The 16,557-nt window shown below is 41.8% G+C and overlaps 1 protein-coding gene across 3 annotated transcripts in view; it reads left to right on the top strand.

Annotated features, from left to right (window-relative positions):
- ADAM19 (ADAM metallopeptidase domain 19) overlaps positions 1 to 16,557 on the top strand; it is a 117,189-nt gene that overhangs the window by 49,251 nt on the left and 51,381 nt on the right. For 2 of the 3 annotated variants that reach the window (XM_077468408.1, XM_077468409.1), the window contains exon 4: positions 7,822 to 7,900. In XM_077468408.1, the coding sequence (XP_077324534.1) occupies positions 7,822 to 7,900 (79 nt within the window). Of the gene's footprint in view, positions 1 to 4,482; positions 4,634 to 7,821; positions 7,901 to 16,557 lie in introns of those variants that run through there. The other variant, XM_077468410.1, reaches the window with a different exon arrangement.

Raw genomic sequence — 16,557 nt, 5'->3', positions numbered from 1 at the left:
TCACTGCTCCCCCTAACAGCCGGGAGAGCAGCCCATCTAGTAGAGGAGGTGAGGGGAGTGCAGAAAGGCCTAGACAGTTGGTGGTTATAGGGGATTCTATAATCAGAAGGACTGATAGAATAATTTGTCGCCAGGATCGCCTCAACCGAATAGTTTGCTGTCTCCCTGGTGCTAGGGTTCGGCATGTGGTGGACCGGGTGGATAAATTACTGGGAGGGGCTGGGTATGACCCAGCAGTCTTGGTCCACGTTGGAACCAATGACCGTATACATGGAAGGTGGAGGCTCCTCAAGAATCAATTTAGAGAACTAGGCTGCAAGTTGAAGGGAAGGACCTCCAAGGTGATATTCTCTGAAATATTGCCTGTGCCATGCGCAACACAGGAAAGGCAGGGGGTGATTAGAGAGCTGAATGCATGGCTAAAGACCTGGTGTAGGGAGGAGGGATTTGGGTTTCTAGAGCACTGGGCTGACTTTTCATTGGGGTGCAACCTATATGCTAATGATGGTTTGCACTTGAATGGAAGGGGGTCTGCTGTGCTGGGGAAGAGGTTTATGGGAAGGCTGGAGGAGTATTTAAACTGGGTTTGAGGGGGGAGGGTGAACCAGAAGTACATTGGGCAGACAGGTCAGTTAGGGGTCAGACATTAATGGAGGGTGGAATGGGGATAGATGGGGGGTGGGATATGGCAGGTGTCAAGAAATTTCCCATGTTGCAAACAGCCATTGAAAACTATAGTGCAATTTGTACTACTAAAAATAATATGAAAAACACCAGAGCAAAATGTAATAATGCATTAAAGTGTTTATTCACCAATGCCAGAAGTCTGCCAAGCAAAATAGGTGAGTTGGAAGCTGTGGTGCATCAGGAGAGCTATGATGTAATCGGTATTGCTGAAACTTGGCTTCAATCCTCACATGACTGGGCTATTAATATTCCTGGCTATGCACTCTTTCGGAGAGACAGGGTAAAAAGGAAAGGTGGCGGGGTCTGTCTCTATGTGAGAAGTGATCTCAAAGCAAGTGTGAAAGAGGACCTGGTGGATGGAGAGTGTGATGAGTCCGAAGCATTATGGGTGGAACTGCATTTAGATGGGGGTAGTTCAAAGTTAATCGTTGGAGTTTGTTATAGACCACCCAATGTGAATGAGGAGGTGGAGACTCAGCTCCTTGCACAGATGGAAAGGGCTGCAAGGGCTGGGACAGTGATAATAATGGGGGATTTTAACTACCCAGAAATTGACTGGAGTAATGGCACTGCTGGGACAGTTAAAGGGCAAAAAATGATAAACCTATTACAGGACAATTTTATGGTCCAGTTTATTGAGGCCCCAACTAGGAATGAAGCTCTGTTGGACCTGGTAATCTCAAACCATGCAGAGCTTATTACTAATGTCCAGATAAAGGAACACCTGGGTAGCAGTGATCATAACATGATTTCCTTTGATGTTAGCGCTAAACAAGAAATGCATACGGGTAAGATAAAAACACTTAACTTCAAGAGAGCTAATTTTCCAAGGATGAGGGCTACTCTCCAGGACTTAGACTGGGAGAGAATATTCGCTTCAATGGGCACAGAACAGAAATGGGAATTCTTCAAAAAGACTGTTGGGGACCTCACTGCAAAGTATATTCCCATGGGCAATAAGTTTAAAAGGCTAAAAACAAAACCTATGTGGCTCACGGCCAAAGTTAAAAAAGCTATAAACTGTAAGAGAAGAGCTTTTAAAAAATATAAAAATGAAGGATCACTAGTGTCATTTAAATGTTACAAAGAAATTAACAGTATATGTAAAAAGGAAATCAAGGATGCAAAAATTCAAAACGAACGACAGATTGCAAAAGATAGTAGGACAAACCCCAAAAAATTCTTCAAATATATTAATAGTAAAAAGGTCAAGTCTGAGCATGTAGGCCCTTTACAAAACAATCTAGAGTTGGTGACTGGGGACAAAGAGAAGGCTAATTTATTAAACACTTTCTTCAGCTCTGTGTACACAAAAGAGCATGGGGGAGCTCATGTCCATAATGGGGGTGGTAGTGACACAGCCCCAAATGATCCACAATGGCTCAAAAGGGATATGGTCCAGAAATACTTAGACAGAATAAAGGTGGATAAAGCACCTGGACCTGATGGCATCCACCCACGGATCCTAAAAGAATTGAGCTCTGTAATTTCAGAGCCATTGTATCTAATTTTTAGGGACTCATTAATGACGGGAATAGTCCCACTGGATTGGCGCAGGGCGAACGTGGTGCCTATATTTAAAAAGGGATCAAAGTCTTTACCAAGTAACTATAGACCTGTTAGCTTAACTTCTATAGCTGGGAAGATACTGGAGCGTTTAATAAAAGACCACATCGACGAGTTCTTGCTGAACAATAACACTTTAGGCAACAGACAGCATGGATTCATGAAAGACAGAAGTTGTCCGACAAATCTGATTTCTTTTTATGAGGAGGTAAGTAAAACCTTGGACAGAGGGGTGGCGGTGGACGTGGTATACTTGGATTTTGCAAAAGCATTCGATACAGTTCCGCACACACGGCTCATGTGTAAGGTAAAGTCTACAGGTTTGGAAATATCAGTTTGTAAATGGATAGAAAATTGGCTAGAAGACAGAATTCAAAGAGTCGTGGTTAATGACTCTTACTCTGAATGGTCTAAGGTTATCAGTGGTGTACCCCAAGGTTCAGTGTTGGGACCCTTACTTTTTAACATCTTTATAAATGATATTGGGTCTGGCATCAAAAGTAATATTTCTGTCTTTGCAGATGACACCAAGATATGCAGTGGAATAACGTCTTTACAGGATGTCTCCAATTTACAAGCCGACCTCAATACACTGTCTAATTGGGCGACTATGTGGCAGATGAGGTTTAATGTTGATAAATGTAAAGTTATGCACTTGGGGCCTAAGAATATGCATGCATCATACATGCTAGGGGGAGTACAACTGGGGGAATCCATAGTGGAGAAGGATCTGGGGGTTTTGGTAGACCATAAGCTCAATAACAACATGCAATGCCAAGCTGCTGTTTGCAAAGCGAGCAAAGTCCTTTCTTGTATTAAGAGAGGTATGGACTCCAGAGAAAGAGATATAATTTTGCCCCTGTTCAAATCATTAGTAAGACCTCACCTGGAATATGCCGTTCAGTTTTGGGCACCAGTTCTCAAAAAGGATATCGGGGAACTGGAGAAAGTGCAGAGAAGGGCAACCAAACTGATAAGAGGCATGGAGGAACTCAGCTATGAGGAGAGATTAGAGGAACTAAATTTATTCACTCTTGAGAAGAGGAGATTAAGGGGGGATATGATTAACATGTTCAAATATATTAGGGGTCCATATAGTGAACTTGGTGTTGAGTTGTTCTCTGTACGGTCAACCCAGAGGACACGGGGGCACTCTTTACGTCTAGAGGAAAAGAGATTTCAGCTTCAAGTACGGAAAGGTTTCTTCACAGTTAGAGCAGTGAAAATGTGGAATAGACTCCCACCAGAGGTGGTTCTGGCCAGTTCAGTAGATTGCTTTAAGAAAGGCTTGGATACTTTCCTGATGGTACATAATATAACTAGGTACTAACATAGGTAAAGTTGATCCAGGGAAAATCCGATCGCCTATTGGGGGATCAGGAAGGAATTTTTTTCCCCTGCTGTAGTAAATTGGAGCATGCTCTGCTGGGGTTTTTTTTCGCCTTCCTCTGGATCAATTGTGGGCATAAAATTGGGTATCTGGATTGTACGATTATTTTTTATTTTATTTATTTGTTTTTAAGGTGGAACTGGATGGACTTGTGTCTTTTTTCAACCTGGCTAACTATGTAACTATGTAACTATGTAACAGGCTGGGCTCAGGTTGAACGTGAAAGCTTATTCCCAATTACCAGTTAAAAATAAAGGGAAAAAAGCCTGGAAAGAGCAAATTAATGCAGCCACTTCATCTAAGGACTGTTATGCTACAATATATTACACTTTTGTTCTCGGGTTTTAGAGCTTCGGCACTAAGGGCCAAATTGTTGATGTTGTAACCTGCAATCTAATGAAATGCTCAGCTCTCCAATGTGTTTAAATCCAAGGATCATCGGGACCTACCTGGAGATTTGTGTCCCTGTATATGTTGCTGAAACAGCTTTAATGTAAAATAACCCTTTTTTAGTATGTTAATTCTGTCATGTTTATATAATAATTTGATTCAAAATGTAAACAAGCATTTTTAATCCACTGTAGAAACTGGACATAAGCAGTAGGAAGGTATCGTATAGACAATGTAAAGCTTATTTACCGGACTTTGTGTGGATAACATCCTTCCTCATCTATTTCTGTTTGACCTCTAATCCTCTGAGTAAAGTCACATGACAAGCTGACATCAACAATGGTTTATGGCTGCTGTGGTATGAAGATGTCATAGCCCACCATCCCCCTAACAAGATTTATTACAGTAAATGATACCTCCTATAGATCTGCAGAAATAACCATGGTTAACCATTCAGCATCAGATTCTGGTTTGGATGTGTCTTACCGCAGACATAGTTGTGTCATCTGACGTGTCGAAGGCACCGTAGCTCTGGGACATCAGGACCAAGGACAGGTTCCCATGGTAATATATATTCTCAGCACTGGCAACCTGGGGCAGGTAATTTTTGGCTCAAGGCTTCCCATGCTAAGAACTTGTGTGCATAGCAAAGCTGGTCAGTGTATCATAAATAATGTATTTAATATACTAAAGCACCTCTAACACGTTACCATACCCTAAAATGAGCCCATTTGACCTAACAGCCATATCCAAGCAATATGTAACTCCCTTTCACCCACTCAGTAATTATTTTTTATCACAGTATCTCTTGGCTGATTGTTTATTTTGCATACTAATTGATTGTTGTTGGTTGACTGGGACCTTCCTGTGGCTAGGAGAGATTTTATTGTTGATTATAGTTTATGCTGCAATATATTACATTTTTGTTCTCAGGGTTTAGATACAGTTTAGAGCTTTGGCACTAAGGACTAAATTGTTGATGTTGTAACCTGCAATCTAATGAAAATGCTCAGCTCCCCAGTGTGTTTAAATTTAAGGATCATCGGGACATACCTGGAAATTTGTGTCCCTGTATATGTTGCTGGAACAACTATAATGTAAAATAACTATAATGCCGCGTATACACGACCGTTTTTCCCGTCTGAATAAATTCCGAAGGTTTTCCCGATGGAGTTCCGACAGAGTTCCACTGAAACTGTCATGCGTACACACGATCACACCAAAGTCCGAATGTTAAGAACGCAGTGACGTACAGCACTTACGGCGGGACTAGAAAAAGAAAGTTCAGTAGCCAATAGCCTCTGTCTCATACTTGCATCAGAGCATGCGTCGTTTTTGGTCCGTCGGAACAGCATACAGACGAACGGTTTTCCCTATAGGAATTGGTTCCATCAGAAAGATTTAAAACATGTTCTATTTCTAGGTCCGTCAGAATTTTCGTAAAAAAAAAAAGTCCAATAAGGCATACACACGATCGGAATATACAATGAAAAGATTCCGTCTGACTTTTTCTATCGGACATTCCGCTTGTATGTACATGGCATTAGTATATTAATTCTGTCATGCGTTAATATAATAATTTGATTTAAAATGCAAACAAGCATTTTTAATCTACTGTAAAAACTGGACATAGTTTGGCTGGGGTGTACCTGTGGCTAGGAGAGATTTTATTGGTGATTATAGTTTATGGTTTGCCCACTTTCCAAAAATGGTTCCTTTTGGGGGTGTTTTCACTGCTGACATTTTAAGGCCTCAAGAAATACAATAAGCAGTCAGAACATCAGTCTTTGCAATATAAAATTAATGTAGGTACAGCATTGCATGACCAAGTACCGGTAATTGTCAAAGTATTGAAAAATTGGGTTCTTCTGGGCAATAATACTGAATCAGAATTCTCATATATATATTGTTGGTTGCCAGTTTAATAAGACCATCTGTTTGATGTAGATGTTATGCATACCAGAGCTCATGGTTTTAAAAAGCTGTGTTGATATTTGAATCTTTTGTAATTTTGTATCAATAAAAAAATTTTTTTTATGATAATTCAATGGTTTAATTTGATCTTTTTTGCTGCTTGAAAGCCCTTGGGAGCACTTTTTTGTCTTCGTATATAGAGCCTGGTTTTCAAGTGGTTAAAGTGTATCTAAAGCTGGCCACACGTGGATTGAAATTCAGCCGGTTCTGTACAACCGCCCTGTCTGATTTTGCTGGCAGCACTGATCAGTGCATTCTGATGGAACTAAAAAAACTGATTCATGTATGTGCTGCATTAAGCAAAATCTATATTTTTCCTTTTGGCTAGAATGCTTAAAACCCATGCCAGATTGGCAATTATTAAAGGAAGGGAGGGGGATGCAAAAAAGTGGAACTTCTTGTTTTGGGTTAACTTTCAGTCTCATGGAACCCTGCAAAAAATTATTATAACTACAGCTCTGGGTATATCAGTATGGACAGTATGTTTTATATAAGAATAAATAAAAGAGAGAACGAAAATGTGAAATACTTGACATATTGAACACACAGGGCTGTTCTATACAACAACATTATTTTCAGTAACGATAAAGACAATAAAAAAATAAATGATAATGTCCAGAACAGATGAAAAGCAGGACAAATTGTAAGGGTTTCTTCACATTGGTAGTTGAAAAAGGGTCCCTTAAGCTTAAGTAAGAATGCTCCATACAATAATGGTCAATTAGAAGAATTTATTTTAAAAATGACAACACTGGCACCTGTTTAGTAATGGCAATCTACCTTTAAAAATGAGGTATGGGTTTGTAAAAAAAAAAAATAGTGTGTGTGTGTGTGTGTGTGTGTGTGTGTATATATGTATGTATGTATATGTATATATATACTCACAAAAGTGGATGCAGCTAAGCGATCAGTGGTGTTTTGATCGCTCAGTTCACGATCTGAAGCTGGCGGGGGACTGATGCAGCATCACTCCAATGCTGCATAAGTCCCCCGCTGGCTTCAGACCATAAACTGAGTGATCAGACACCACTGATTGCTTAGCTCTGTCTTCAGCCTGCAGAGTGCTGGTGACTGTCAGTCACCGACTCTCTGCTCTGCCCCTCTAACACTTACTGCACCTGCTGGCCTGTGGTGGCAGCAGAGTGGCTGGGAAGGGGTGGGGCCACACCATGACTCCGTGTCTGAATGGACACACAGAGCGGCTGCTCGCCTTGGGTGCCCCATAGCAAGCTGCTTGCTGTGGGGGCACTCGGTAGAAGGAATGGGCCAGGAGCGCCGGTGAGGGACCAGAGAAGAGGAGGATCTGGGCTGCTCTGTGCAAAACCACTACACAGAGAGCAGGTAAGTATGACATGTTTGTTATTTTTAAACACAAAAACCTAGACTAGTATCACATTAACTTCCTGTCTGGAACTTTGGTTCTGCCTCCTGGAACATGTAACAATGAACATCATCTGAGGGGGAAGGAACTGGTAATGTAGCCTTCCCAGGATGCATCTTTAGGACCCTGGTTACACTATCAATGCCTCATGCAACCAGTAAAAACCTTAAATAAGTAAAAGATTTGATTAGCTATTGAACATCAGATGATTTCATATCAGTATGCAGCTATGCACCTTTTTAAAGCCGGTCATTTGTAATAGCACCCATATTTCTATGCTTTCAGGTGCCCTTTAAGATAAATAATGTCATTTTTAACAGTATCAGTTTGAAAGTCTGAAAGAACAATGTTTGCACTGTTAGCAGTATTGGACATCATTTACACTGTAAGAAAAACGATCAATTAACTTTTAATTTTCATAATTGCTTTGCAGACAACTCATCCACATGAATTACACAGAGACCCATTACAGCCCCGGTGACATTCCTATCATTCAGAAACCCAATATGACGGTATGATACGGTGTACGATCCACAGTGCTGTTTTTGTGCGTTTCTTTATTTTACAGATTCTGAATAACAAGGTCTAGATTGCTGTATGTATTATTATGTATAATTATGTGCTTTGCTAGATCTTTACCCTGCAAATAATAATACTTCAACAATTTCCTTCTGAACTTACCACAAAACCTAACGCCATTTTTTTGTATGTCCAGCCACAACAGCTTTTTTGGGGTGTGTGGTAAAGCATTAGAACCCTTGTCAGTTTTTTTTGCTCCAGGATTAAAATAAATAGTCATGCGTAGGCACTCCTTATCTTCAACATGTCATAGCAAGGGCAGGACTTTCACATAGCCAACACAGGCTGTGGCATAGGGCAGCAGGGCTACTACATAACCACCCACATATATTCTTGAGGATTGGTAAGATCTGTGAAGGTTCTCATTTACCCAAGTTATGATATAGCTAGCAGTATTTGGTCATAATTAGCTTGACTGGTTCTGTAATGTTGAAGACGTTTCACCGCACATCCAAATGGCTTTCTCCGCTCCAATGAGTGTCTGGAACATACCCCAAAATTTATAGCCATGCAAGGTAACTCAACCACCTTTATACAATCACCATGGAATGTATCAAGGCAGATGTTGATGTTCTAAGAACATGATGGGAGATGTGAAAGATTGTTAAACCCCCATTGCATTGTGCCATATTACCATACCTTGTGTGGCTACAACTGACCTTGTTGATGGGATAGCAAGGCTTTACAGTTGACTAGCGTAGGATGAGGATAGTTGTCCTAGGGTTACATGATGTATACATCTGGCCACGGCCATACCTAAGCTGGTTTGTATAAGGATGGACCAAGCACTACAAAATGTTTTGTTGTCATAAGCCAATCATGTGAATTCCTATGTAGCAGTACAACAGTCAGGCATGCATGGTTAACCACTATAGCCCCAGAAGATTTGGCTGGCCAAAGACCAGAGCACTTTTTGCGATTCGCCACTGCTTCGCTTCAACTGACAATTGCGCGGTCGTGCAACGTTGCTCCCAAACAAAGATGACTTCCTTTTTTCCCCACAAATAGAGATTTCTTTTGGTGGTATTTGATCACCTCTGCGGTTTTTATTTTTTGCGCTATAAACAAAAAAAGAGCAACAATTTTGAAAAAAACACATTATTTTTTACTTTTTGCTATAAAAAATCTCCCTAAAAAATATATAAATTTTTTTTCCCTCAGTTTAGGCCGATATATATTCTTCTACATATTTTTGGTTAAAAAAAAAATCACAATAAGCGTTTATTGATTGGTTTGCGCAAAAGTTATAGCGTCTACAAAATAGGGGATAGTTTTATGGCATTTTTTTTTTTTTTTTTTTTACTAGTAATGGTAGCAATCAGCAATTTTATTGTGACTGCGACATTATGGCGGACACATCGGACACTTTTGGCGCTGTTTTGGCATCATTCACATTTATACAGTGATCAGTGCAATTAAAAATGCACTGATTACTGTGTAAATCTGACCGGCAGTGAAGGGGTTAACACTAGGTGATGCTGTAGGTGTTAAGTGTGCCCTAGGGAGTCATTCTAACTGTGGGGTGGGGGGGGGCTGTGTGTGACATATTACTGATCAGCGCTCCCGATCACAGGGAGAGCTGATCAGTGACACTGTCATTAGGCAGAACAGGGAGATGCTTGTTTATATTAGCATCTCCCCGTTCTTCTTCTTCTCCGTGAGGCGCTCGTGGGTATGTTTGTGGAAATCGAGTCCGCGGACCCGCTGTCAGACTCACGGAGCTTGCGGCGGGCACGTGCGCACCCGCTGGCCAAGCCTCGCAAGATCACGTACAATAACATGATTTCGCAGAGCCAGCCTGCCGCAGTGAAACTGCGGCGACTGGTCCGCAAATGGTTAAAAGAGAAGTATGACCAAAATTATTTTGGCCATACTTCTCTTCTGGGTCATAGTAGTGCACTTAGTTCTGCACTCCTGCTACCCAGATTTAACTGTCAACGAGCTAAAGCCCGCTGTCGGCTGACATCACAAAACCAGTCCAGGCTCTGAAAGGATCCCAACTTTAAGGAATCTGTTGACTAACAATTGACTTGTGTACAACCAGCCTGTTGGAAAACTTTCTTTTGATCATCTCCACCAGCTATAGCTTGTGGTTTTGATGAGTGTATTCTGATTGTAGGGAAATTTCTCAGCTGTCCAAATACAATAGCTCAATGGGAGGGAATCCTCCTCCATCCATATAGAGTGTGTGGATAGGAGAATAGAGTCATTTTCTTTGTTCAACCTGCTGGTTGAATAAAAAAATGACTTGTCTATGGCCAGCTTAAAGTGTTCCTAAACTCAGGACCCTGCATTCACTATATCTGGTCTCCAACAGAACATGGAAGTGCAATTATTTTAGTAAACATAAACGGCAAAATACCTTTTCTCATCAGCAATATATAGCAGTCTTCTGAATTCTATAAGTGTCTGGTTAAAGCTTGTAGGAGAAGGTTTCATTCTACTCTGACTGTCCTAAGAGGCTGCAGGATCCATGACCCTCTGTATTGACAGTGCTGATTGGCCCCATGTTAATCACATGCATCCTCCCAAGAAGAAAAAAAATCTCTAGCAATACACACCAAACTGAGCATGTGCAGAGTTCCCCCAAGACTCTGGTTTATCAGGAGATGGATTGGAAACAGTTTAAGAAGGGGAGGATTAGAGAAGACAGGATCAAACAGCCTTTTTATACAATACAGAGGATTAACCCCTTGGATTCCACAGTGAATATATATATATATATATATATATATATATATATATATATATATACATATATATACTGAGTTTACTGTTTTAACTGTGCATCTAGTTCAAGCACTTCTCTTATTGATAATATGCAAAATAACAGCTATACCATTAATATATATATATATCTTTTTGGAATGGCAGGTCTTAGTAACTGCCCCATATTGTCTTTAAAGCATATTGTCTTTAAAGCATATGTAAATACGGTCAATAAAATCTTAAATTTGATTTTCCATGTAATGTAATGTTGAAACTCGATAAAATAATACCTGGTGAAGGCCCTTGCTTGAGTACTATCTCTGATAAGACGACAATGGGGACCTCTCCCAATCCTCATTTCCCAGTTATGCTTCTGTGTTGTCTCCATAGCACGTGGGCTTCCAGTGGTGACAACAAATGCCTATTTCAACACATGTGCATGGTAGAGGCATGGTTCACTGTTGTGACCTTCAGGAGGCTTGCGCCGTGTAATTTTGTATTTGAATTTTTATTTCCCACCATTTCTGGAGTACATGTAGTCAGGAGGTGGCTGCAGAAGATTAGCAACACAAAGATGAAGAAAAAGAATTAAACCAAGTTAAAAATTAAACTGTTCTATGGTGCCTTGCAAAAGTATTCACCCCCTTGGCATTTTTCATGTTTTGTTGCCTCAAAACCTGGAATTAACATGGATTGTTTGAGGATTTGCATCTTTTAATTTACAGAACATGCCCACAACTTTGAAGATTTTTTTTATTTGTTTATTGTGAAGCAAATAACAAATAGGACAAAATAACAGGAACAAGTCAATGTGCATAACTATTCACCCCCCTAAAGTCAATACTTTGTAGAGCCACCTTTTGAGCCACCTTTTGTGGCTATCACAGCTCCAAGTCCCTTTGGATAAGTCTCTATGAACTTGCCACATCTTACCACTGGGATTTTTGTCCATTCCTCCTTGCAAAACTGCTCCAGCTCCTTCAAGTTGGATGGTTTGCACTTGTGAACAGCAATCTTTAAGTCTGACCACAGATTTTCTATTGGATTGAGGTCTGGGCTTTGACTAGGCCATTCCAACACATTTACATGTTTCCCCTTAAACCACTCAAGTGTTGCTTTAGCAGTGTGTTTGGGGTCATTGTCCTGCTGGAAAGTGAACCTCCGTCTTAGCCTGAAATCACACACAGAGTGGTACAGGTTTTGCTCAAGAATATCCCTGTATTTAGCAACATCCATATTTCCCTCAACTTTGACCAGTTTCTCAGTCCTGACTGCTGAAAGACATCCCCACAGCATGATGCTGCCACCACCATGTTTCACTATGGGGATGGGGTTCTTTGGGTGATGTGATGTTTTGGGTTTGCGCCAGACTTAGCATTTTCTTTGATGGCCAAAAAGTTCAATTTTAGTCTCATCAGACCAGAGCACCTTCCTCCATACATTTTGGGAGTCTCCCACATGCCTTTTTTCGCAAACTGAAAACATGCCATTTTGCTTTTTGCTGAAAGTAATGGCTTTCTTCTGGCCACTCTGCCATAAAGCCCAACTCTATGGAGCGTACGGCTTATTGTCCTCCTACGTACGGATACTCCAGTCTCTGCTGTGGAACTCTGCAGCTCCTCCAGGGTTACCTCAGGTCTCTGTGCTCCCTCTCTGATTAATGCCCTTTTTGCCCAGTCCGTAAGTTTTGGCGTGCGGCCATCTCTTGGCAGGTTTGCTGTTGTGCCATGTTCTTTCCATTTGGTTATGATAGATCTGATGGTGCTCCTAGGGATCATCAAAGATTTGGATATTTTTTTTTGTAACCTAACCCTGACTTGTACTTCTCAACAACATTGTCCCTTACTTGTTTGGAGAGTTCCTTGGTCTTTATGGCCATGTTTGATTAGTGGTGCCTCTTGCTTAGGTTTTGCAGCCTCTGGGGGGCTTTCAAAATGGTGTGTATATGTAATGACAGATCATGTGACACTTAGATTGCCTACAGGTGGACATCCTTTCACTAATTATGTGACTTCTGAAGGTAATTGGTTGCACCAGAGCTTTTTATGGGCTTCATAACAAAGGGGGTGAATATATACACACATGCCAATTATCCGTTTTTTATTTCTGAAAAATAGTTTTATGTATATATTTTTCTAAAGAAAGTGGAGGCCCAGCAAGAAGAACCGAAGAGCGGGACAAGACCCCCGACGTCGCAAGAAGACCCGCGGACGGCGGCGGCGACAAAGGAGAAAGCCGGGCTCCTCCGCTAGTAAAAGAGCTAGCAAAAGAGTAGAAGATAGTGGATGAGTCCGGCGAGAAGATCCCCGAAGACAGAAGAAGACCCCCGGAGCTGTTTAATAAAGTACTTTAAAAATCTGTGTTGTGTTTTTTTTATGTACAATTTTTTTCCTCAGGTGAATGGGTAGGGGTACATCGTACCCCATACTCATTCACATAGGGTAGGGGACCAAAATCTGGGGGCCCCCTTATTAAAGGGGGCTCCCAGGTTCTGCTCAGCCCCCCCGCCCACAGACCTCAACAACCAACGGCCAGGGTTGTCGGGAAGAGGCCCTTGTCCTCATCAACAAAGCACCCCCCCATGTTGAGGGCACACGGCCTGGTACAGCTCAGGAGGGGGTGCGCTCGCTCGTCCCCACCCCCTTTCCTGACTGGCCAGTCTGCGTGCTAGGATAAGGGTCTCTTATGGACTTTGGGGGGATCCCCACGCCATTTTTTCGGCATAGGGGTTTACCTTTAAATCCATACCAGGTGACGGGGCTCGCGAAATGTCAATCTTGCCGATGGAGGCGGCGACATTGACTTCCTTCGCTAGTTCCGTCAACCTGGAGCCACGTTCAGAATGAACAGACTTTAATCCGTGTGTGGGCCAGTCCGTTCATTTCAAAAGTCCGGCGAACTCCCGCCATAGTCCGGCGGATTGTTCGCTGGACCTAGTCCTCGGAAAAGTCCGGTTGTGTGTGGGCGTGTGTGGGCAGGTCTGCTCGTTTGGAAAGGACCTCCGCTGCAAAGTCTGGCGGACCTCTGCTGCAAAGTCCGGCGGATTGTCCGCTGGATAGTCTGATCGTGTGTATGTGGCATAATAGTAACTGAGCCAAAGTGTTTTATTTTTAACTAAAAAAAAAAGTGTTTTGAGAAACTGAATGCCATTCAGTGGGGGTTTACATCTACTTCAAGATGGAGGTTAGATTACTAGGGGACCTTACAATGACTGTCCTGTGTTGCCTCATCATGTATAGCCAAATTACTACATTTTTATATGACAGATTGTGTTTTAGGCTCCCTGGTCCTTAGCAGCCGTCTACTCACCCCAGGTGACCGAGAATATTCTCCATAAAATTTAATTATTTGCATTCAGCTGATTCACTAATTTATCTCCACTGTCTCTCCTTCTGTTCTTCATCAAACAAGGGCAGTCACAGGACGTCCTGGCTTCTATGCAGTTTGTTTTAGCCATAGTGCTAACTCAGTGTGTTTTTCTGCTGCTACACTATTTCCTCAGATAAACTCATGCCCCATTTTGGTTTGACCTGCAGTTCCTGACTTTACTTCCTGACACACTTCTCAATGCCTTGGGGTAAACCATTTTGGGAAGTAGGTCAGGAGTGAAAAGATGGCGCACTCTGCCAATAGCCCAGGGTTATTTGGGCCTGCACACAGCTCGGGATTCCATATTTATTTATAGAACATACAGATACAAGCCATGACATGACTGACGGAGAGGTCAGAGGAGGACAGATGTGGTCAGATGCATAAGTCTGGTTGTTTATACAGATGCTCGGAAAATGCAGATATTTACCGGCAGATGCGTATTACACTCATTAATTAGCAGGCTGTTTTTGTCTAAAGTGAAACATCAGCGTATTTATCTGTTTATGCTCTGGGGCAGTGTATAGCTCTGTTGTTTGTATATTTAAAACTTTACATTTTAGGCTGTATGTATGAAGAAACAAAACAAATTTAAATCTCAATTATCCCAACTGTGTTTATACTATGTGCAAGGGTTAAATATTAGCCTATGGCAAATACGGAATTTAGGTTAAAGCCTAACGCCTAACCAAAATGTATTTTTGTTAGTTTTGGATAAAGCAGCTAAAATGTCTGTGAAACCATTGGGGAGGTATTCTTTCACTTCCTGTAGCAGAGACACCCAAGCCCTGAGAGACGGTAAGAGGGATCCAAAAGGGGAGGAAGTAATTCAGAGCACCTCATTGGATTAGATGGCCAGTGTTGATTAACAGCCTACAGCATTGGGGAACAAAGGGCTGACAGGATCACCAAGAATTTAAAAAAAAAATTTTTTTTCAAGAAGAACATTGGAATGTTTTCAATAACTTTTTTAATAACCACTTGAGGTCCACGCTATAGCTGAATGATGGCCACAGCGCGGACCTGAATTTCCGGGAGGCCATCATAGGACATCCGCCCCTTTGGACGCTACCCGCGTGCCCCCTGCAGGGCACTTGCTGTGATCACCAAGTCACTGAGACTTGGATGATCACCAATTCGAGTAAGGGGCCGATCCCAGCCCCTTACCACTTTGATCAGCTGTTAGCCAATGACAGCTGATCACGTCTGCAAACAAAAGCTCGGTAATCTGCTTATTTTCCCGATCACCGGCTTATGCTCAAGGGACATCGATCCCCGAAGAGGAAGGGGGCACATCTGCCTCCTCCTCTGTGCCTGCAAGTGCCACCTGCCATTGCCTACAGTGCCCACCACTGCTACCTATCAATGCCCACAAGTGCCACCTATCAATGCCCACCAGTGGTGCCAATCAGTGCCACCTAGCAGTGATGCCTTTCAGTTTAATCTATCAGTGCCCATCACTGCCACCCATCAGTGCCCATCACTGCCAGCTATCAGTGCCACCTATTAGTGCCACTTCTAAGTGCCCACCAATGCCACCTATCAATGCCCTTCAGTGCCACCTCTGAGTGCCACCTTATCGGTGCCCATCAGTGCAGCTCATTGGTGCCCATCTGTGCAGCCCATCATTGCCCATCAGTGCAGCCTCATCAGCGTACATCAATGAAGGAGAAAAATTACCTGTTTGCAAAATTTTATAACAAAATATAAAATATATATATATATATATATATACATATACATTTTAAATTCCTTAAGTCTTTTTAAAAAACCTTAACAAAAAATAAAAACCGCAGAGGTGATCAAATACCACCAAAAGAACGCTCTATTTATGGGGGAAAAAAAATGATAAAAATTTAATTTGGGTACAGTATTGTATGACCGCGCAATTGTCATTCAAAGTGCATCAGGGCTGAAAGCTGAAAATTGGTCTGGACGGGGGGGGGGGGGGGGGGGCTGGGTGGTTTAAGTGCCCAGTAAGCAAGTGGTTAAAGAAAACCACAATAAAGTTTTAAATTTTTTTTTGATAATACATCAAAATAATCTGGATCACCAAGAATCTGTGTTCAGTTTTTTTTTTTCATCCTCCCATTGCTCAGAATAGATACACTTTTTGTTAAAGTAGATGGCTTAGAGTAGAACTATAGTCCAAACTTTTTTTTTCATTTTTTGGATAGGTTAAAGAAGGGTTATAGGGTATACCCCTGTTAGTTTTTTTTTTTGGCATCTGTGTCCCAATGAGGAGATCTACCTTCCTTCCCATCCCACAGCCAAAACAGGAAGTGAAAGGAAATCCCTGCAAGTTTAAGGGAATCTCTTGGGGCCCCCCCAGGTCACCAGAACTAGTCCCCCCAGGTCACCAGAATAGGAAGATTTACCCTCTATTACTTTTCTGGGGACAAAATGTAGGATTTCCTTTTACTTTCTCTTTCAATGATAACAGTAAACAGAACAAACCAAGAGGATGAACCTCGCTAACGGTGGCACAAATAGCAATAAAAACTGACAGGTG

This window comes from Lithobates pipiens, unplaced genomic scaffold (assembly GCF_037356315.1).
Source record: "Lithobates pipiens isolate NorthernLeopardFrog02 unplaced genomic scaffold, aLitPip1_a1.2 Scaffold_8, whole genome shotgun sequence".
In the NCBI taxonomy this organism is placed as follows: Eukaryota; Metazoa; Chordata; class Amphibia; order Anura; family Ranidae; genus Lithobates; species Lithobates pipiens.
Note: the sequence above shows the minus strand (reverse complement) of the source record. Positions and strands in the feature narration are given on the sequence as shown.